Source organism: Vicugna pacos, chromosome 33 (genome assembly GCF_048564905.1).
Source record: "Vicugna pacos chromosome 33, VicPac4, whole genome shotgun sequence".
In the NCBI taxonomy this organism is placed as follows: Eukaryota; Metazoa; Chordata; class Mammalia; order Artiodactyla; family Camelidae; genus Vicugna; species Vicugna pacos.
Genome location: NC_133019.1, coordinates 15,488,936 through 15,509,882, shown reverse-complemented (window position 1 = coordinate 15,509,882; position 20,947 = coordinate 15,488,936). Strand labels below are relative to the sequence as shown.

The 20,947-nt window shown below is 51.4% G+C and overlaps 1 protein-coding gene and 2 long non-coding RNA genes across 6 annotated transcripts in view; 1 reads left to right on the top strand and 2 right to left on the bottom strand.

Moving 5' to 3' along the window:
• Nucleotides 1–10,263, top strand: part of NCAM1 (neural cell adhesion molecule 1) — a 294,609-nt gene extending 284,346 nt beyond the window's left edge. For 2 of the 4 annotated variants that reach the window (XM_006207809.4, XM_072954135.1), the window contains exons 16-18: nt 3,466–3,673; nt 5,002–5,118; nt 8,418–10,263. In XM_006207809.4, the coding sequence (XP_006207871.1) occupies nt 3,466–3,673; nt 5,002–5,118; nt 8,418–8,538 (446 nt within the window). In that variant the 3' untranslated portion in view covers nt 8,539–10,263. Of the gene's footprint in view, nt 1–3,465; nt 3,674–5,001; nt 5,119–6,155; nt 7,062–8,417 lie in introns of those variants that run through there. The other 2 variants (XM_015242229.3, XM_072954134.1) reach the window with 2 other exon arrangements.
• Nucleotides 270–3,610, bottom strand: LOC140691194 (uncharacterized). Its single transcript, XR_012066743.1, has 3 exons — nt 3,482–3,610; nt 2,978–3,083; nt 270–1,903 (listed from the first exon to the last, which is right to left on the bottom strand). It is a non-coding gene; the product is annotated as an uncharacterized lncRNA (long non-coding RNA).
• On the bottom strand, nt 3,975–6,974 carry LOC140691193 (uncharacterized). The gene is made up of 3 exons (XR_012066742.1): nt 6,838–6,974; nt 4,659–4,765; nt 3,975–4,149 (listed from the first exon to the last, which is right to left on the bottom strand). It is a non-coding gene; the product is annotated as an uncharacterized lncRNA (long non-coding RNA).
• Nucleotides 10,264–20,947: the final 10,684 nt, after the last annotated feature.

Below are 20,947 nucleotides of genomic sequence, written 5' to 3'. Positions count from 1 at the left end.
CTTTGCTTTCTCTCCAGCCATCAGGGATGTCAGTTAGGCCCAGGCCACCAGGTGAGACTGCACGGCTCATCCTTGGGTGGTGAGTCATAGGAACAGCCATTACTCATTGTAACGTAGGGATGAGAAAACCGAGAAGCAGTGTTCCTCAGACTCTGGGATGCCTAAAAATCACTGGGGTGCTCCAAATCCTGAACCCGAGCCTCACCCCCAGAGATTCTGACTCAGTGGAGCTGGGGAGCTTCAGGATCTGAATCTTGACAAAGCGCCCTAGGAATTTTGCTGCAGGTGGGAAAACATTGCACTGAAAGATACTTATTCTTCAACTAAAGGTAAAATCACAGGAATCCATGCATATAGATGGCGCCTACCAAGTGTTTTAATCTTGCAGGAGAAAATCCTCCTCAGTGCACACTGTGAAGGAGATGGACGTGAGGGACTCTGTACCGTGTGTTGGGGACTGTAGGACGTCTAATGACAGGCTCGTAAAGTTGAAGAGGTCTTGAAGGCATCCTCTATCCTGGCCAAGGGATTTTGCAGCCCCAGCTCGAATGCCTCCAGCAACAGGGAGCCCATCTGCCAAGGCAGCTCACGCCACATTGGAACAGCTCTGTTTGTTAGTTCTCTCCCATGGGAGCTGAAATTTACCTCCTACCCCCATAATTTCCATCCAGTGGTGACACTGAATAAGACCACTTCCTCCTTCTCATGGCACAACTTGAAATATTTGGAGACAGTGCTCTTATCTCCAGGGTAAACACTGTCCATTTGTTCAGCAAATATTCTTTGAACGCTTCCTGTAAGTTGGGTTGTCCTACATTCTGGGGAGACAGGAAACAGACAAGGTACCTGCTAGGATAGCCCAGAGGGTGGGGCAGCTAGATAAAAAGCATAGAAATGCACAGAAATGGTAAGGAAAGAATAAAACAAGGTAATGTGGTAGATACTGAGTAGAGATGCTGAGCAGGTAAGAGCTCAGGGCAAGGGAGGGAGGAACCTCTCCAAGAAGATGACATTTGAGCTGAGCCTGCAGGACCACAAAGAGCCACTCGTGAAGTGATGGGGATGGAGTGTCCCAGGCAAGGGATCAGCAGGGCATTGAGGCAGGAATGAGCTGGGTGTGTTCAGCAGATAGAAAGAAGGCCCATCTGGCTGGGGTGGAGGGCAGGGGTGTGGGGGCCATAAGTTAGGATGGTCAGAGGGATGGGAGATTCCACAGCACATGTAGGGCCTTTTAGACCAGGGGAAAGGGTTTGAATTTTACATCAAATGAGGGGGAAGACCACTGCCCTACTTTCTGTTCTATATCATTGTCAGTCTTCTCGCACCCCCTGCTCCTTCCTTGAACATGCTCGTGCTGTCGGCCTTGGCCTTCAGGACAGGGCAGCCCTCATGGAGAGCTTTGCAGTGGTTTATCTTTCTTCTTTAGGGACATGATTAGTCCCCTAAAACCATATTTATGTATAAATCTCAGGACGTGGAGTGAGTGCCATTGAGTCCAAAAATACAGACATTCTCCCCCCACACGGATACCTTAGGCTCCTCCTTTAGGAGGTGGACACCTGGCACCTATTGGGTAGAGATGTCAGGAGACCACCGGGACTTCCAGCCCAATGTCATGGGTTGGAGAGGAGGCCCAAGGCCGTATTTCCTCCCTGTTCAGGGAAACAGCTTTGGGATTCTGAAGGCCAGGAAAGCCTGCATTTCTTTCCTTGCTTTTTTGTGTGGAATGCGTGAGTACTGTGGGGAAATAGGGTGGACGGTGAGCTGCTGGGGAGAAGACCTCAGGGCCTGTGGCTAGTTTCCTGCTGCCAAAGCCCGAGACAAAGTGGCCAGAGCTGGGTCCTCTGAGCATGGAGGTCCTCTGAGCATAGTGGTCCTCTGAGTATGGTGGTCCTCTGAGCACCTGTAAAAGTTTGCCCGTTTTTACAGGTGAGGAAATGGAGGTATGGGTGAGACTCCACTGCCAGTCTGAGACCTTCCTAGGGAACAGACTGGGTCTTCAGTGTGGGGTTGAAAGGGACCAGCTGGAGAGCCTGAGGAGGGGGACTGGGAAGCAAGACCAAGGTCCGAAAGGAGCCAGAAATATTTGAGATCCAGGAAGGCTCCTCGAGCGCATGCCCAGCTGTGCCCTGGGTGCCAGGAATTAGGTTGTGAACGGTCATCTCTTAAGGGCTGGCTGGTGGCCTGTACCCTGAATTGAAGTTAGAAATAAAAGCCATCAGAATGGGACAGCTGTTGAAGGAGCCCCCCCTTGCCTGAGCAGGGCCCCTGGGACACACAGAGGGCCCCCCAGGAACGCAGACCACATGGAGAAAGACTGTGTGGCCCATCTCTGACGCCTTGGGTTACGTGTTCCTTTCATTGTCTGGCATGTGATGTGGCCCGCAGTCCCCTGGGCCTGGCCTAGGTTCAACAAAGGCACAGTGAGACCCAGGTTGTGTTGGCCACGGTTCCTGCCTCCAGTCAACAGAGCTGGGTGATCCCAGTGGGTCTGGAGGACACAGGAAGCTTCGGACAAGGTCTGGTGGTGAGACCAGACCTTGGGCAAGCCAGGTCCCTGCCCCTTCTGGAACCCTGTGCCTCCAGAAGCTCCCCGTGGGTCCTTGCTTCCCACAGCACAACCTGTCCTCTCCCAGGTGCTGGTGGGAATCACCAAGCGGTCAGTGGGGCCATCGTGGACTCCTAGCACCAATCACGAGGGGGCGCTATGGAGCCGAGCCTGGGGTCCTTCTGTGAGCCCATCAATAGCCCAGGGCCCTGGGGAGTTCTAGACGGACACCAGGGAGTCAGAACAGGGATGCGGAGTGCTGGTCCAGAGTGAGAATGTGTGTCCGTCTATGGTGGGCACTTGTCCTGTGTGAGCGAGCCTGTCGTGCGGGTGTGATCTCTGGGTGAATCTGCTGCTTTTCCTGGAGTCTGATCCGAGCGTGCCTGGCTCCCAGATGGTGAGTATTCCCAGACCTTCCACCTGGCTCACCTGGCCTGGGGAGACCTCCATGTCTCCAGAGTAAACGGGCTTCATTAGTCTTCCTGGTGCAGGGAAGAAGGATGTGGTCCATGATCAGGGTCCTCTGGAGCCATTCCTGAAGAGGGGAGAGGAAGTGCAGAGGTGGCCTGGGCGTCTTCTTGTGTCTGATGTCACCACCAGCCCAAAGGAAGTCCTGGGAACCCTCTGCTGCCCCATCTGGGACCCTGTCCCTGACAGCTTGCAGGGCTCACGGGGAGACCGGCTGGGTGGGTCTGGGGCAGGCTCAGACGTTGACAGCAGTGATGGAGACACAGCTCCCAGTCTCCTCTGGGCACTAGTTGTGGGCGCTTCACGCCCCGTCCCCTGGGCTGTGAGATGAGGGCTGCCATCCCTCCCTCTTGAAGATAGAAAGAGACCCTGTTGTCTGAACAGCCGGGGCCCAGGTCTGCATCTCAGTGTACTAACCACCAACCATCCCTCTCTCCCTCCCACCCAAGCCAATGGCAGCCCCACCTCCGGCCTGAGCACCGGCGCCATCGTGGGCATCCTTGTTGTCACCTTCGTCCTGCTCCTGGTGGCTGTGGACGTCACCTGCTACTTCCTGAACAAGTGTGGCCTGCTCATGTGCATCGCCGTCAACCTGTGCGGAAAAGCGGGGCCCGGAGCCAAGGGCAAGGACATGGAGGAGGGCAAAGCCGCCTTCTCGTGAGTGCAGACCCACCCACCCCTGCTGAGTGCTGGGCTCTGCCCGGCCTGGGGCCCCGCCTCGGAGGCACCTCAGCTTCCCCATTGGACACCCCAGGGGAGCAAAGAATTAGAGATGTTTTTCATTGCGTAATCTTGGGCCCAGCCCCACATCTAGAATCTCACAGAAGTTTGAAAACCCCTGCGTAGGTCAGAATGAGGGGAATTGTCAGAGCTAAGCTGGAGGGGTCAGCATTTGAGAGGCACACTTGCCTTGCTGCCATTCATGCAGCGCATTCAGCAAATCTATGAAGCAGCCACTCCTAGCAAGGCACCACCCCCAGGCACTTGGGTACTGCAGTCAACAAAACAGATAAAAATGCCTGTCCTCCTGGAGCTGTCCATCCGGACAGAAGCGGTCCTCCAGCATCTCTGGAGAAACAGATCCTGAGCGAAGTAGCAGGAACCTTCAAAGGCTGTCACTGGGTGGGGCTGAGCTGGAGCGAGGCAAATAAGTTTTGAGACGGAGCAAGGAAATAAGTTGTTAGCATCGCCACGTGCCAGGCACTGTCTATACATGTACATATACGTACATCATACACTTATTCATGCATGAACTTACACGTGCGCGTACAGTAAGTACTTACATATCTGAATACCTTATACATCATATACTTAAACATGCATGTACTTATGTGTGTATATACATGTTCATACATGCATGTGCTTACATACACATATACCTACTTAAATATACATAAACATAGAATGTCTACGTGTACATACTTACATGCATCATATTCATGTATATGCTTCTATGTGCATATACTTGTATATACATATGTCCGTATATGGTATACATGTACATACTTACAGATACATGTGCATCGCACATATACATACTTATTTATGTATTATTGACATACACATACATACTTACACAGCATATACTTATACATGTACGTACTTACATATACATATGCTTATTATACTTGCATGCACTTACATGTGTGCAAATACAGACGACTTGAGTGCTGATCTGTGCCAGGCGCGGTGCTGAGTGCTCTACGTTCATCGTCTCAGTTAATGTTCGTAACAGCTAGGTGAGGTAGACTATAATTGCCCGTTTTTACAGGTGAGGAAATGGAAGTATGGGTGGGCAAATCAGATGTGCAGGGTCACACAGCTGGCAAGAGTGGGGGCCGAGATGCAGCACCTGGGTCTGGCTCTGGACCCCGCTCCAGCCTCGGGCCGGGCGCAGGTGCCTGAGCTGTAGCTGGCGTGGCTGGGAGCCCCCTCCCCGCCTCCCCCGGCTCCCCGGGATGGAACCAGCAGAGCTCTCTCCACAGGAAAGATGAGTCCAAGGAGCCCATCGTGGAAGTGCGAACTGAGGAGGAGCGGACCCCAAACCACGACGGAGGGAAACACACAGAGCCCAACGAGACCACGCCGCTGACGGAGCCCGAGTACGTGGCGGGGCAGGGCGGGGCTGGCGCCGCCTCAGCTGAGCCCCACACCCACCGCACCACCCTGCCCACTTCTCCAGGCCTCCCGCCCACAGCTCCCCGCCGAGCATCGCAGGCTGGGATTCTGGAGTCCTGGGCCAGAAATGCCTGACCCTGCTCTCCCCCTAGAGAGGAGGCATCCTTGGTTCTATCTGGGTGGCTGTGGCGGCCTTAATAGGCTCCATGCATAAGTGGGATCCTGAGACCCTGTGCCCAAGTTACACACACACCCTGGAAGTGACCGAAGGAGACGAAAGCCTTTCTCTCTTCGCTGAGAGAGGCTGAGCTTAGAGATTTGCTTTAGGATTTCTAAGAATTCTAGGATTTTCTGTGTTCTTCCTAAAAGGTGGCAGGAAGGTGGGGACCTGGTAAAGTTCCCTGGCCCTCCTGGTCTCGGAAGCCTTGGGGACCCTCAGTCAGAAATCGCGTCCAGTTTTGTGGTAATGACTTCCTGGCTGTCATGGGTACTGTGGGTTTGAAGGAACTGGAGTTTAATGGAAGCACAAGCTGTCTGGCTGGACAGTCACAGCCTTTGGGGGCCATTTGGCGCCCTCTTCATCTGCCTCATTCCCAAGCTTCCCCACCACGGCCCGTGGACCCCGCAGGGCAGCTGGGCCCGATCCCCCAGGGACCTAGGACGCCTGCGGTGGTGGACGCCGAGCTCCAGCAGGCCTCTCCCTGGGTCCAGATGCAGGCAGGGGATGAGAAAGGCCCGGCAGGGCTGCAGGGGAGGGAGCCCTGTGCAGAGCGGGAGGGAGTCAGCAGAGAGGCAGGGGACCCCTTTAGATGCCACGTTCTCTGTTGTCTCCTGTCTCCTCTTCTGCCCGCCTGGGCGTGTGTTCCTCTCGCGTCCGCCTTTCTCTGTGGGCCTGTGTCCGTGCCTGTACGTCCCTGCATGCCCGGCCCGCGGCCCCCTCCTCGGCCTCCGCCCTGCCCCGGCTTCTCTGTCTCGTCCCAGCTTCATTGTCTATCTCTTCTACTTCCTGTCCTCCCCACAGGCTGCCTGCTGACACCACAGCCACTGTCGAGGACATGCTGCCTTCTGTCACCACCGTCACCGCTAACTCTGACACTATCACCGAAACCTTTGCCACTGCTCAGAACAGCCCCACCAGTGAGACCACCACCCTGACCTCCAGTATTGCCCCCCCGGCCACGGCCACCCCTGAGTCAAACTCTGTGCCCGCCGGCCAGGCCACCCCTTCCAAGGGGCCCGGCGTAGCCGCCGCCTCCCCACCCCCGGCCTCAGCCCCCAAGGTTGCCCCCCTCGTTGATCTGAGCGACACCCCGACCTCAGCCCCTGCTGCCAGCAACTTGTCCTCTAGTGTCCTGGCTAATCAGGGGGCTGTGCTCAGCCCCAGCGCCCCTGCCAGCGCAGGTGAGGCCCCCAAGGCCCCTCCGGCCAGCAAGCCGGTCCCCACCTCGGCCGGGGCAGCCGGTCCCCTAGCAGCAGCAGCAGCTTCCCCGGCCCCAGAAGCCCCCCAGGCCAAGCAGGAGGCTCCCGGCACCACAGGCCCGGACTCCGAGCCCACCCAGCCTGGCGCCGCGAAGAGCCCGGCCGAGGCAGCCAAGGCCCCCGCTAGCCCGAAGAGCGAGGCTGCCTCCGTCAGCACCACAAACCCTGCCCAGGGCGAGGACTTTAAAATGGACGAAGGGAACTTCAAGACCCCAGATATTGACCTTGCAAAGGATGTTTTTGCAGCCCTGGGCTCTCCTGCTCCCGCCGCTGGGGCCAGTGGACAAGCCCCTGAGCTTGCTCCTTCCACTGCCGACAGTTCTGTTCCACCTGCACCAGCAAAAACCGAGTACGGCCTCTCTTTGTCCACTGTCATCAGGTTGCGTCCCGTGGTGGTGTGCGTTTGTTCTGTGCCATGTCCTCCTTGTTAGATGTGTCTTCCGCCTAATCCAGGGCTTCTCTGAGGCGACTGTCAGCCCAGGGGCTGGGACAAGGCAGGGAGCGGGGGCAGGCAGCTGGCCCGGCAGGCAGCCGCCAGCTCACTAATTAGGCCACGGTAATTATGTTCTATCCTGATCGCCCTAGCAGTGGCGTCTGTTGTCCCTGGGGGAGCCCTCACAGTCGGGCCCCTGATGAGCGTGGCATGGGAAGTGAGCTAAGGAGGCCAAGGCTCCCTGATCGGCCACCCTGGGGCCCCCAGACAGCGTGTCCTCCAGGGCCAGGCCAGGTCAGGTCCCCACCAGAACAGTGCGCTTATGCGGGAAGTAAGGAGGCAGACCGCGAAGCTCATGTGGGGAGAGAATCTGGTCCAGAAGACCCTGTCGCACTCCGGCCCAGATGCCCACACCCCCACCCACCTCTTCCTGCTTCTCCTGTCCTTGAGTGTCTGGGAGGACTCAGAGCTCCCAAGCACTGAGTGACTGTTGGGTCAAGTTCAAAGCAAGGTCCTTTAGCTTACAGGTGTCTCAAATGGGACGTCCACATGCAGTGGCACCAGCTGGGGCAGGGGTCTGAGCCTGCCCTGGTGCATCCTGAGACCAGATTCTCGCTCCTGGGACTGATTGAGGCAGAATCAGACCAGGGTTTTTATAGATGCTTCTGCTGCTGCACCCAGATATGCTGAGGTGCTGCCACCAAGAGCTGCATGGGGACCCTGTCCAGGAGCCCCGACGCTGTCAGGAAGTAGAAGGACAGCCCTGCCCACTCAGCTCCACTCAGCTCCCCTGTAGCCTGGCAGCATGCTCTGGCCTCTACCAGGCCCCCATGGAAAGCTGCCTCAGTAACAGAGCATTTTCTTACCTGCCTGGGCAAGCCACAGAGTCACCACCAGGAAAGGGAGAGCACAGAGGGGTGGGGGTGGGGACAGGCAAGAGCAGGGGGTTTTCAGGGCACCCCCTGGAGCCCAGCACCCCTCATTTGTAAGCTGGGTGGCTGCCGCTACAGCTGAGCAGGAGGAAAAGGCTGCGTCTGCTCCGTTTCCATCACCCCAGGTAAAGCTGGAGCCCTGAAATCAGGTTCGGGCTGGGAGAGGAAAGGGTACCTTCCTCTGATCCAGTGGCTGTCAGCTTTGGCTGCACGTTAGAACCACTTGGGTGCTTTTAAAAGTCACCAGGTTCAGGCCATTTACATCAGAATTTCTAGGGACATGGCCCAGGCATCCGTGATACTTAGAGGTTCCAGGTAATGCCAGCATGCCACTGAGGTTGGAGACCAGTGGTCTAACGGAGCCCCATTTTGAGGGACTGGCTGAAGGGTGCGTTACTGCGAACTGTGGTCTCAGCGCTGTTTTCTCCGCTCTCTGCAGGAAGGGCCCTGTAGAAGCAAAGTCGGAGTGCCAGGAGACAGAAACGAAGCCAGCGCCAGCCGAAGTCAAGACGGTCCCCAACGACGCCACACAGACAACGGAGAACGAGAGCAAAGCATGATGGGTGACGAGACACCAGCAAAGATCAAAATAAAAAGTGACACAACAGCTTCACCAGAGCATCTCCAATATCACACACACACACACACACATCTCATTCTTCTAGTGTCTTTTGCCTTTAAAAAAAAAAGAAACTAAACAGATCAACATGGGATCCCCTTTTTGTAGATTTATAGAAAGGGTTTCTTTGTTGCCCACTCACTTGTAAGAAAATGAGACAAAAAGGTGAAACCCACAGCCAAACTAGGACACTCCGTTCCCTGAAACCATTTAGAAATCAAACAAAAGGACCCCAAATTAAGAAGCTAGAAAGCTCAGAAAAAAACCCAGAAATCTAGGTTCAGGAACACCACACTTGGTGTTGCTCAATTGGCACAGACAAGGTTCAGAGAAATGCTTCCAGGCACTAAGACTAACCGAATGAACAAAGTCCAAGTTTATTTTTATACTTTCAGTCGAGTTTGAACTCTGTAAAACCTCATAAATAAGTTATAATTTCTGTTCACTTTGTATTTGTTCGGTATGCAAAGTGTGTCACCTTCCTAGCTGAATTCAATTCCCACATAGACTCTTGTTTTATAGGGAGAATGCCAGATCGCAGCTTCTGGGGGTAGATCTCAATTTGCAGTATTCGGATTTCTTTTCCTTTCCTTTTCTTTTTCATTCTTCTTCTTCTTTTTTTTTTTTATTCTTTCTGCCAACTTTGTTTTCCAGTGTTTACAAGTTGACAAATGTCTGACTTTGGTTGTGCTTCAATGTCCATGTAAAACAACTGCCTTTCTTTTTTTTTTTTTTTTTTTAAGTTACAAATACTGCCTAGAGGTGGGTAGGGTCATCACAAGACAACTTTATGAAATATGATTGTTTACAGTGGCTCTCCCCACCCACACCCCCAATTCTGATTTGAAGATTTTTGCCTGAGTGTGCAACTCAGGTGAAAAAAATCCATCTCGCTTTGGAATGGTTTTGCTTTTGGGTTTTCGGTTCTTTTTTTGTTTCCTTGGGGGTTAGACCACTTCTGATTAACCACCACCTGCCTGTATCTGTGAAAAGGATCTGCTCCCCAGGCGTCCCCGTCCTTCCTTTTGAAGGACCCTTAGGCTATGTTGAATGAAGCAGAGAAGATTGTATAGTTGGGGCTGGTCTTGGTGAACACACGTTTTTACCCCAAACATCCCCTTTTTGTAGAAAGCCAAATAAAATATATACATACAATTTCCTTTTGAGCCCGGAATCTAGATTTGAGCGGAAGAGCATGTGTGCTTCAGGGAATTAGTGTCTTTTTTTGGAAATCTGTTGAAGTGAAATAACATCGGCCTTCTGTTCACTTAGGCAGCATTTGTAGAAACAAAAGAAAAGGAAAAAAAAAAAAAAACCCAAGCTGCTGTCTGGAGTCATAACACAACTTTCCTGGATTGGAAACCAAGTGGGGAAAAAAAGATACAGAAACTTTAAGGGGGATGGGAGGGGGGAGAAGGGAAAAGCCAGCCCTTTGTATAGAAATTTGCTTTTTTTTCCTCATTCTACTTTAGAACTGCAAGCTTGTGCACTGTGGATGCGTGAATATTTTAGTGTGAAACGTGTTTTTGTCATAGTATTGAAATAAAACTTCAACATAGTTTGGTTGTGGAAGGTTTAGCAGATAGTTCAGAAAAAAAATATTCAGGAAACAAAAATAACTTTTAAAAGGAACTGAAGCCTTTAAACAAAGAAAACGAAAGAAAAGTGATTATGATGATGAAGATGACAGTAAGTCAGGAGAAATCAGAATTCTGTAGGTACCTTTCCTGAGGTACCAAAGAGCAAGAGTTTAGGATGGCAAGAGTGCCCCTGACTCTGATCTGTGGGCCACACTCCCCAATGTTCTGACACTTCTGCAGTCTGATCGGTGGCGCTTTGCTAGACGAACACTTCAAACTGTGAAAAATAACGGTCTTATCATTTGCTAAATGTGGGGTTGTTTTGCATTTTCTCAGCTCCTGGGGATGGAAGTGGAGGATCCCAGGATACACAGCTCTGGCCCTTTTGATCCTCGGGCCTGCACAAATCTAGGGTTCGAATGCACAGGCCCTCAGGAACAAGTCAGGGGAAGACAGTTCTTAGAGCACACAGCAGATGGGAGCTCCTGGGCGGCTGAGATGGGAGGACCCAGCGGTGGGGTGATGGGCCCTTCCGGTCCCCAGGTTGTCAGTGGAATCAATTCCTCATCTTGTGATGTTAATGGCTTCAACCACCTCGGCCGAGCCCACACTATACCTCATCAAGACTGTGCATTTCACTCCAAGTGGTTGTGGTCAAGTAAACTGATTTCGGTTCTGATGGTTAGGAAGAGGACGAGGCATGATCGAGCCTCAGATCACCTGGCCCAGGGCAGCTGACTGTCCTGCCTCCCCCCAACCCCGTCCCCTGAACCCTGGCTCTGCCATTATCTGGAACCCAAGACTCTGCCCACCTTTTGTTCGGCCTCTTTCCCATTATACATAGATCCGTCTCTGCATGTGCGAGCTTTCCTTTCTTTGGGAAAAACAAAAAACAAAAAAACAGAGCGATGCTTTCTCTAAAATCAAAGAGAGAGTCCCTTTATTTTCAAGATGTTCTATCTTTTATGTTAAGAGATCAAAGCTTATAGTTTAGCTTTTTTAATTTTTCGAAGGAGGGGTCACTCTGCCAGTTTCCCGTGTCTGTGTGTCTATCTGTGTATGTCATACATATGTATCTGCATAAATAAATACCGGCGTGGCCAGGTTCTGCTGGAGGGGCACTCGAGTGCCGTGCGCGGGGCCCCCAAACCCTGAAGGGCCATGGTGTATATAGTGCAGCTTTCGAAGTGGAACGCTACTTTCACACTTTTCTATGGAGCCTTCCAAGTCCCAGGTTTTCACGGTAGGCTGTCTGTCCGGATGGTGGTTATCGGACCTCCATTCGTTTCTACCCGGCATTCCCGACTCTGGGGGCCTTCTCTCTTGTTATAAACTTTTTACCAAGTGAAACATCGATACCACCTTTGTTTCCATTCTCACTGGTGTAAATACTGAGTACTAACTGAGAATTTTGACTTTGCATTCTGTCAGAATACTTGTGTTCAATAAAAATTGAAAGAAAAAAAAAAGCCGTTATGGTCAAAATGGGATTTATTTCAAGCGTGTGGAAGTCTGTCATGTGACTCACATGTGACAACGCCTGCGATGTCTTTTTTTTTTTTTTTAACCCAGGTTAAACCCAGTGACTTGAGTTCATGTTGGCCTGAAGGATGGTCTCTGATCCTGTCTCTCAGGCTTCTAGAGGAGCCCTGGTTTAGAAGGGCCAGATGTCAGATTCAGAAACATTTCATTCCGATACTCATTCTGCCACCTCCTTGTTATTCTCCGCAAGACTCAGTTTCCTCTTTGGGCCAGTAGGAAATACCGAGCTGGCAGAGTTGGGGCATTGGTTAATGAATGAAGCAGTGCATAGGAAAGCCTAGCGTAGCACTTTCTTGGCACACAGTAGGCGCTCAACGAATGGGAGTAGGGCTGTCACGTCCCTGGTGTGCGATGGCATCAAACCCTCCTGGAAGGACAGCGTACACCTGAGCGCCAAGGTGCCAACCCTGGGGTGGACACGTGAGGTTATTCCAGAACACGCAAGGCCTCTCCTTCTTACTTTGTGACACCGCTCAGCACTTGGAGCCTTAATTCAGCCCCTGGGGTTTACTGAGGTCTCCCATCTAGACAGAGGGTGAAAAAAATTTGCCTCAGCTGTGAATTCTCTTGCAGACACTACTTTCCGGCTGTGTTGGGAAGAAGCACCCAGTAGAGCTGGAATTATCTATGAAACTGTGGAATAAGGAGTTCTGTAGCAGAACTGGCCCCAGGGCCCAGGGCCAGGATGAGGGTGTGGCAAGCAAGGTGCCTCAGGAGCAAAATGTCCCTCCTTCTCAGGGCCAACCCTGCTTCTGCCCGAATCTGAACGATGCCATCTTTTGTGTCCGTGAGCCCCGCCCCGGCCCCAGCCTGGGTCAGTGGAGCCTTCCCCTGGGCTGGTGTCTGCAACCACTCCCCTGGTCTGATCCTTCCCTGGCCCTCGGGCCTGGGTAAATGGATAGAGCCACGTGCATCAGTGTGACCTCCTGTGCCACAGATTTCCAGCTGCATCTGGCAGGGCTAGGGGCGATGAGAGCATGTTGCTGACCCAGAGTTGGATGACTCCTCCGTTGCTCCATGAGGACTTGCTTCCAGAGCCTTCCCCCTTTAAGCTAGTCTCCTCTCAGATTCACTGAGTACATCCTGAGTGTGTCCGTGGTGCCCCAGGAGACAGCAGTGAACAAAATACTCTCTAGCAGAACGTTCCCCCTGGGTGTGGGGGTGGGGCACCCAAGCACCTGACACACCTTGTCATTAGGGCCGTTCACCGGGGTCCCAGTTCCCTCCTTCCCAGCACACGATAGGGTTGCACTTCTCTGTTCACTTATAGTAGGCGTGGCCATGTGACCTGCTCCCATCAACGGAATATGAACAAGGAAGTGAATGTCACTTCTAGGCAGATCTTTTGAAAACCAGTGGGTCTTATTGTGGCCCCTTTCCCCCTCCTCAGCAGTCAGCATCTCTGCACATGTCGTTCCCTGGGCCCAGAGTGAGGAATGTGAACAGAGGACCCATGATGGACTCAGAGCTTGCGTAGGGGATAAACCCAGTAAACATTTAACAACCAGCCCTCCAAAGGGGGTGGGAAGAGGGAGGCATATATGGCACATAGGTACGGGGGTGTGTGTGTGTGTGTGTGTGTATGTTTATTATAAACTTTACTGATATAAAGAATGCAATTTACAAATAGTAAAACATACAGTACTCTACACTGAAATGCCATCTGTCCAATTGATGCAGATGCTTTGGGTCATTTTTTGCTGAAGTCTTGTATCCAAAATCAACCCCTGGTTGCAACTGATGGATGAGCACAGTTGTGTATGTTGGTTGATACATTCATTTACGTTAACAAGTAAAATGAAAGTGACACACTGAAGACCTGGGTGTCAGAACGTCACTCGCTCATCGATGGTGAGCGCCCTCTCTACCGAATCAGGCGTAAGTTTCTGAATGCTAGAACACAGCTTCAGTGCGATGGCTGCAGGCGTGACACACCTCACAGTTTAATCTGCACCATCCGTATTTTCCCCGTCACTTTCTTTAGTCTAGACAAACACGCGCAGAGAGAGACACAGAAAACAATCAAATCCTGAGTTGTAGCATGTGCTGGTTTCAGTGATATGTAAATATTCCCAGTATGGCTGATTTCAGCACGCCGTCACGGGATGAGGAGTTAGGGTTAGGCAGAGACAGCAGCACATCATTATATAATATTTCCACAGTCCAGATAAAAGAGACTAGCACAGAGGTCATAGTAATAGGGAGTAATAACAATAAATCTTGTGTACATTGTTAATAGTAAAATATACTAAAACATTTGAGAACTGAGATGTTTTGAGTACATATTGCACTCATTTTTAATATGTTTTTTAATTGTAAGTTTATGTAATTTAACTTTTAATAATGAGTGTGCTTAACACTGACTCACAAATTTCCTTAAAATTTAACAGTTGGCTCTCTGGGTCCAGTACAAGCTGGCTCCAGCATGCCTTTATGTTATAAACCACTCGACCTTAGGATCTGTTACCACCACAGTGCTATTTAACCTATTGTGGCTAAATCAGGGAGTGGTAAGTGCTATGGACAATAATTCAGTCCGGGTGAGGGAGGAGGTCAGAGTTGTCCTCTCTGAAAAGATGACATTGAACAGTGACCTGAAAGAAGTGAGCTACTGAACCTTTCAAATATCTGAACAAAGATATGTCGGGCAGCGAGAACAACAAGTGCAAAGGTCCTGGGGTTGGGGCTTGCTGGGTGTGTTTGATAAAGAGCAAGGAGGGCAGAGTGGCCAGAACAGAGAACAAGGGATGGTGTGGGGCAGAGGCTGAAGAGGTAGGAGAGGAGTCAGAGCTAGATCACACAGGGTCTGTAAACTACTGTTAGAATTTTGGGTTTTTTCTTCAACTGAAAAAGAAAGCCAAGGGACAATTTCTAGCAGAAGCCTGACATGACTTAAGTTTTAAAACTGTCACTCTGGCTGCTGGGTAGAGAACAGACCACAGGAGGGCAAGAAAGGAGGTAAGGATACCAATTAGGAGGCAATAATGTAGGTGGGACCAGATGGTGTGCGTGGAGCAAGCTGGTTCAGGTGGAGGCGGGCAATGGCCAGAGTCTGGCTCTGCTGATGGTAAGACCAGCAGGACTGGGTAATGGAGTGGATGTGGATTTGAGAGCAGCATCGAGGATCACTTCCAGATTTCGGGACTAACCAGTCAAAAGGATGGAATTGCCGTTTCTTCTCTAAAAGGAGTGAAAGAAAAGCAGAGTCTGGTTCTGGACACTGTAAGTCTGAGATCCACGTGAACATCCTAGTGGAGATTTTGAATAGACTGACCGTTCAAGAGGACCAGTCTGGGGACATGTGTAGGAGCTGTCAGCACAGAGCGTGTGTTGAAACCCCTGGCACCTAGTGAGGTCACCTGGGGAATGAATTCAGATTAAGAAGAGGCGAGAACCAGCACAGGACCCAGAAAAGAAAACTCATAGGCAGCTCTACGTCAAGGACGAAACGGAACGACTCTTTCTCTGGCATTTAGAACAATGGCATTAACACAAGGAGGAACAAGCTTCAATCGACAAGATGGAAGAACATCCGGTTCCATCCGGCTCCACCGCCACGAGCAGACTCCTAACTATGCCCGTCCTCTGTGACGACCTTGGCTTTCATTCACGGTCGTCCTCTCTCCTGAAGTCCCTCCATCACCCTGGGTGACATCAGTGCTTATGCGGACAGATCCTCCAACGTACAGTCTGACCTCTTCATCTCCAGTGAAGACTCTTGACTCCTCCACTCCGTCTAAGCCGCCGCACCCCTTAACCAGACCCCAGGGCTGACCAGCACCTCAGCCAGCCAGCCCGAATCAGAAATGCAGATTCAGAATCCCCGCGCTCCAACTCTGCCCTGACCCAGCCAGCTCCCTCGCTCAGCCGCCCCCAGGGAACCAGGGCGTTGTCCTTGCTGAGACTTCTCCTCGCTGACTCCCAGACCTTCCCCCAAGTCCTTCTCTCCTTTTCCCTCCCTTCGTATCCAGCATCCATCCCCTGGTCCAGCGCGTCAACCACACAGTCCCCCAAATCAAGCACCCCCTTGACTCAGTGCTCTCGCTCCGCACCTCTCTTGGAAAATCATCTTGGAAAATCATCTGCCTGCCATCTCTGTGCTCACACCTGACAGCGAGGTGCCACTGGAGAAAAACCACGTAACCAGTCACATGCGTGCCAATATGTGGTTAAAGTCCCTCTCAACTGGGCTCTGACACCAGCGCTGCCTGACAGTCCTAACATTTCTTGACAACTCGTCCATATTCTACAAAATGTCTCCACTTTGCCCAGCCAACCCCTCCCTCAGACACCCCTTCCATCTCAGTTAGGGGCCTTGCTTCCTTCTTCTACAGGAAAAGGGCAGAAAGGAACACCTTCAACTGCCCTGTGCCTGTACCCGCTGCCTCGCGGCTCCTGTGTAAGCAAGCAGCACCTCTCCTTCCTGAAGGCGACCCCCACCCCCGGCACTGGCCTTTCTCTCCTTCTTTCCTGGGGTCTTTCTTCAGCCATTCAAGATCCACTCAAGAGACATCCCTGAGCACCTGCCAAGGCTGTGAGTGAGTGTTCTAGATGCTGGGTAAGCAAAGACCCCACTTTCGTGGCGCTTACACCCTAAATAAATACAGATCGTGAGTCTAGGGTGAGCGTAGGAAGAAACACGCAGTGAGGAAAGGAGGCTAGCGGGTCGTGGAGGAGGAAATGCTGTTCAAGATGGAGGAATCAGGGAAGACCTCTCTGCGGAGCTGACATTAAGCAAGAGCTGTAAAACCATGAAGGAGTGGGTGCTCCACGCACTCAGAGCCTCTCTCAGCTGCCAGGCTTGTGTGATGGGTCAGACCCTCCAGCGAATATGAAATGAACATTTTTCTAATGTTGAACTTGATTTCTCCTTCATTCTGCCATGCAGTGGGGTGGGAGACATGTGATCGCCACCAAATTAAGGCTCCACCCCTCCTCCCACTCGGCGTTGCTGACATGACCCCTGATCACCTCCCTTCACTCTCCATGTGTCAGAAATAGTGAAAAACTCGTATCTCCTTAATTATGCCATGCTCTTTCTCACCTGTGGGTCCCTGCATGCCCAAGTACCTCTTACTTTCTCCGGAACACTCTCCAGCACCCCCAATGCCCACTAATCCTTGACTCCTACTCCACCCTGGGGGCTCAGCTTAAACATCTCCTGATCAGATAAGCCGTTGCTGACACCTGATCCAGGTTGCGTATTCCCCTGTTCAGTGTCCGATCCAGGCCCAGTAAACAGCTGGCACTCGCAGGTAATGGCTGTATCAGGCTGTTAAAATATTGACATGCTTCTTCACTGTGGTAAGCAGCCACCGTCACCCTGCCCCTCACACGGGAGCCTTCAGATGCCCCAAGATCTCACAACTCAGGTGGCCGTACCCGACCCAGAGGAGGGTCTCCAGAGCTCTGCTCCGGTGCTGAGCAGGTGTCCATGGAGTATAGTCCGAAAAATACTTTTAGCATACCCTCTGGTTATAGTCTAAAAGCTCACACTTTGCTTAATCTCGAATTTAATGTTTCTCTTTCCCTCTGACTCTAAACTCCTCCAGGGCAGGTCCTGTGCTTGTCTTATTCACTACTTTATCCTGGCACCTCATAAAACACCTGCCACAAAGTAGGAGCTTGGTATTTGCAAGTTTTATAAATGGCTGAGTGAATGAAAGGGATTTTTATAAATATACATGTATATGTATATACGGACACCAGCCACAGTTCTCTGCCCATGTTCATGTGTGCATGCATGCACGTGTGTGTGTGTGTGTGTGTGTGTGTGTGTGCAAACAGGGTCTATACTTGGCCAGAGAAGATGAAGTTCCCTTTGAACTTGAGCCACACAGAAGTGCCCACTGCCTAGAATCCCAGAGGAAGTCCACCCTGGGGACCAGGTTGGGATCCAGTCACAGGGCTCACCTGTGGCTGGAGAGGGTCTGCTCTGCCTGCCTCAGCCCATGATCACACGTCAGCATGCCACCCCCACCTTCCTCCAGGCTGGTAACAATGTCCAGCCACTGAATGGCCTGACGGAGGCGGGCTGGGAAGACTCAGGTTAGGGGATCATGAAAGGTAGGGACATTGCTGCTGGGTCTACCCCGTCCTGTTACTCAAAGCCATGCCTGTCTGACCGATAAGGCTGAGCAAGCTAGCCCAGCAAACCTCCTTCTTTGGAGTTTTCTCTAAGGGGAAGATCTCCAGCCTGGGAGGCTGGGAAGAGCAAATGGAGCAGGTCAACAAGGTGATGTGATCTGTGGAGATCTCCCAGTCCCCAGGTCCAGGCGTCAGTGGGTTTTGGGGACAGCCACGTGCCACTTCCCTTCCTGAGCAGGTGAGCCCACATGCTTGGCTGTCAACCCCCCACTCAGAACAAGATAACCCACAGGGGTCTGTCTGTTGAGAATGCTGCCCGTCGTGATGGCCATCCACAGTCTGTTGGAGACGTGACAGTGAGTGTGAGGAACAAAGCTCTGAGCATCTCTTGGGCTGAGGGGGGTGAAACTGTCCCAGGCAGCCACACTTTGGAGCCCGGGGATCCTGCCACACTCTGTGTCCCAGCGCTGAAAGTGGAAAGGAGAAGCGGGTCCTAGGAGACAAGAAGAGGGTCTCCCACGGGCAGCCACCTCCGCCCCACTTCGCCCAGGCTGGGAAGTCAGCGAAGCTCTTGTCCGCAGTCATACTTGGCCACGCTCTTCTTGGCTCCCCGGGCCAGGCTTCTGAGTCTCCTGAGCCACTGGGTGCGCTGCACACTCCCAGATCCCAGGTCCTGATGCTGCAGGTTTGGGGCGGCAGGATTCCAGCACAGGGGCCCATGAGACCACATGTGGAAAAAGCCTGGCCAGCAGGTGCCTGGGGACCATCTCGCTTCAGCATCCCAGCCGTGGGCGCCTGGCCTAAGGGCCCAGCCCTTCCAGCTAAGGATGGGGAAAGGCTCCTGCGGGAGGCTCTGTGGTGCAACACAGACAGACAGGAAGGGCTGCAGACGTGCTCTAATGTCTGGAAGTCAGCAAGACGCTGCCCACAGCTCAGCACACTTCACCACACATGCTGGAAGGCAGAAAGAGCATCCCCGGGAGCCAGCCGCTTGAGGCAACGAGCAGCTGAGATGATGTCACGTCCCAGGGACAGATGTAAACTCCCGCGCGCTCTCTGAAGCACATGCTGATGGCGATGGGGTTGAGCTGCAGAGAATATTTAAAAAAAAAAAAAGAAAGAAAGAAAAAGGGGGTAAAAAGGCTTGGGTTTTAAATTGGCTATAAACTCAGTATGAGAGGTGATGCAGTGTAGACATTCAAAAATACTCGTGACATGGACATTAATCCTTGTATTTATTTTTACTTCATATTTGTAGAACACGATGCCACACACCATTCTAATTACCAAATATCTACTTGGTTAGTCTTCATAATTGTTCTATGAAGTAGATATTATTAATCCCATTTTACAGATAGAGAAACTGAGGCACAGAGAGGTTTCAGAACTTGCCCAAAGTCATACAGCCAGTAAGAAGCAGAGCCAGAATGTGAACCCTGTCATAAGGTATCCACAGCCAGGAGCATGAGAGCCGACACGGCCCGGCGCCGTGGGGACCACACTGGGGAGCAAATGGCTTTCATACCACAAGATCCCATGTGACATCCGAAAGGCAGCTTAGGCCAGCGGGCGTGTCCAGGGCAGACCCACTGGAGAGGAAGGAACTCAAAGCCACGTCTGAGAAGGAGCCTGGGGAGGAGGTGCGTATGTTTCACCGCAAACCAGAGGAAGGCCACTGTCTCAGGTTAGAGCGGCCTGAGAAGGGACAGTCCGGTCCTTAAGCAGAGGCTGGACGGCCACAGAGAGGAGACTGATGCGCTGGGTGCCCAGCTGATTCTGCTCACATTCTAGATTCCTGGAGAGCAGTGACTCTGGATGCAGAGGACGCAGGTTGTCCACGTGATCGCAGCCATTGTTCGAGTTCACTTTCCAGGGACAGGCAGTTCCTTCAGTTCCAGATGGAGGAGAGGGGCTGGAGCCAGGAGGAGGCAGGGCTCTCAAGGAAGGTGAGACTTTCTAAGACGAGTTTCACCTGCCCTTTTGTCGGGACTTGCCTCCACCCCAAAGATGCTCCAAGTTCAACCACACTCCCAGAACCAAAGACTGTGGCATTTTCTTTTTTTTTTCTGTTTCTTATATTTTTTTAAACACTTTTTATTGATTTATAATCATTTTACAATGTTGTGTCAAATTCCAGTGTTCAGCACAATTTTTCAGTCATTCATGGACATATACACACTCATTGTTACATTTTTTTCTCTGTGAGTTATCATAACATTTTGTGTATATTTCCCTGTGCTATACAGTGTAATCTTGTTTATCTATTCTACAATTTTGAAATCCCAGTCTATCCCTTCCCACCCTCCACCCCCCTGGTAACCACAAGTCTGTATTCTCTGTCTGTGAGTCTATTTCTGTCCTGTATTTACACTTTGTTTTTGTTTGTTTGTTTATTTTTGTTTTTGTTTTTGTTTTTTAGATTCCACATATGAGCAATCTCATATGGTATTTTCCTTTCTCTTTCTGGCTTACTTCACTTAGAATGACATTCTCTAGGAGCATCCATGTTGCTGCAAATGGCATTATGTTGTCGGTTTTTATGGCTGAGTAGTATTCCATTGTATAAATATACCACATCTTCTTTATCCAGTCACCTGTTGATGGACATTTAGGCTGTTTCCATGTTTTGGCTATTGTAAATAGTGCTGCTATGAACATTGGGGTGCAGGTGTCATCCTGAAGTAGATTTCCTTCTGGATACAAGCCCAGGAGTGGGATTCCTGGGTCATATGGTAAGTCTATTCCTAGTCTTTTGAGGCATTTTCATTTACTCACTTGTTCAGTGTTTATTAAGATCAGATATTTACTAAGAATATTTACTATGTGTTAAGTGCTGAGCCGGGTGATGGTGGTACAAGTAATGTCCCTGCCCTGATGTCACAGTGTCCAGCACCTTGGAAAGAGCATGGACTCCAGAGAGCCACATATCCTGCATTGGACTTGAGGCTCTGGTACAACCACGCTGTGTGACCATGGGCCAAGTACTTAACCTCTCTGTGTATGTTTGCCTCATCTACAAAATGAGAATTCCTACCTCATAGAATTGTTTGAAATTTAAAAGAGGCCCTGCACCTGGCATGCGATAAATCAGGGTTAGTACTTACATTAGTCAGGGTTCTTAGTTGCAAACAAGTGAAGCTG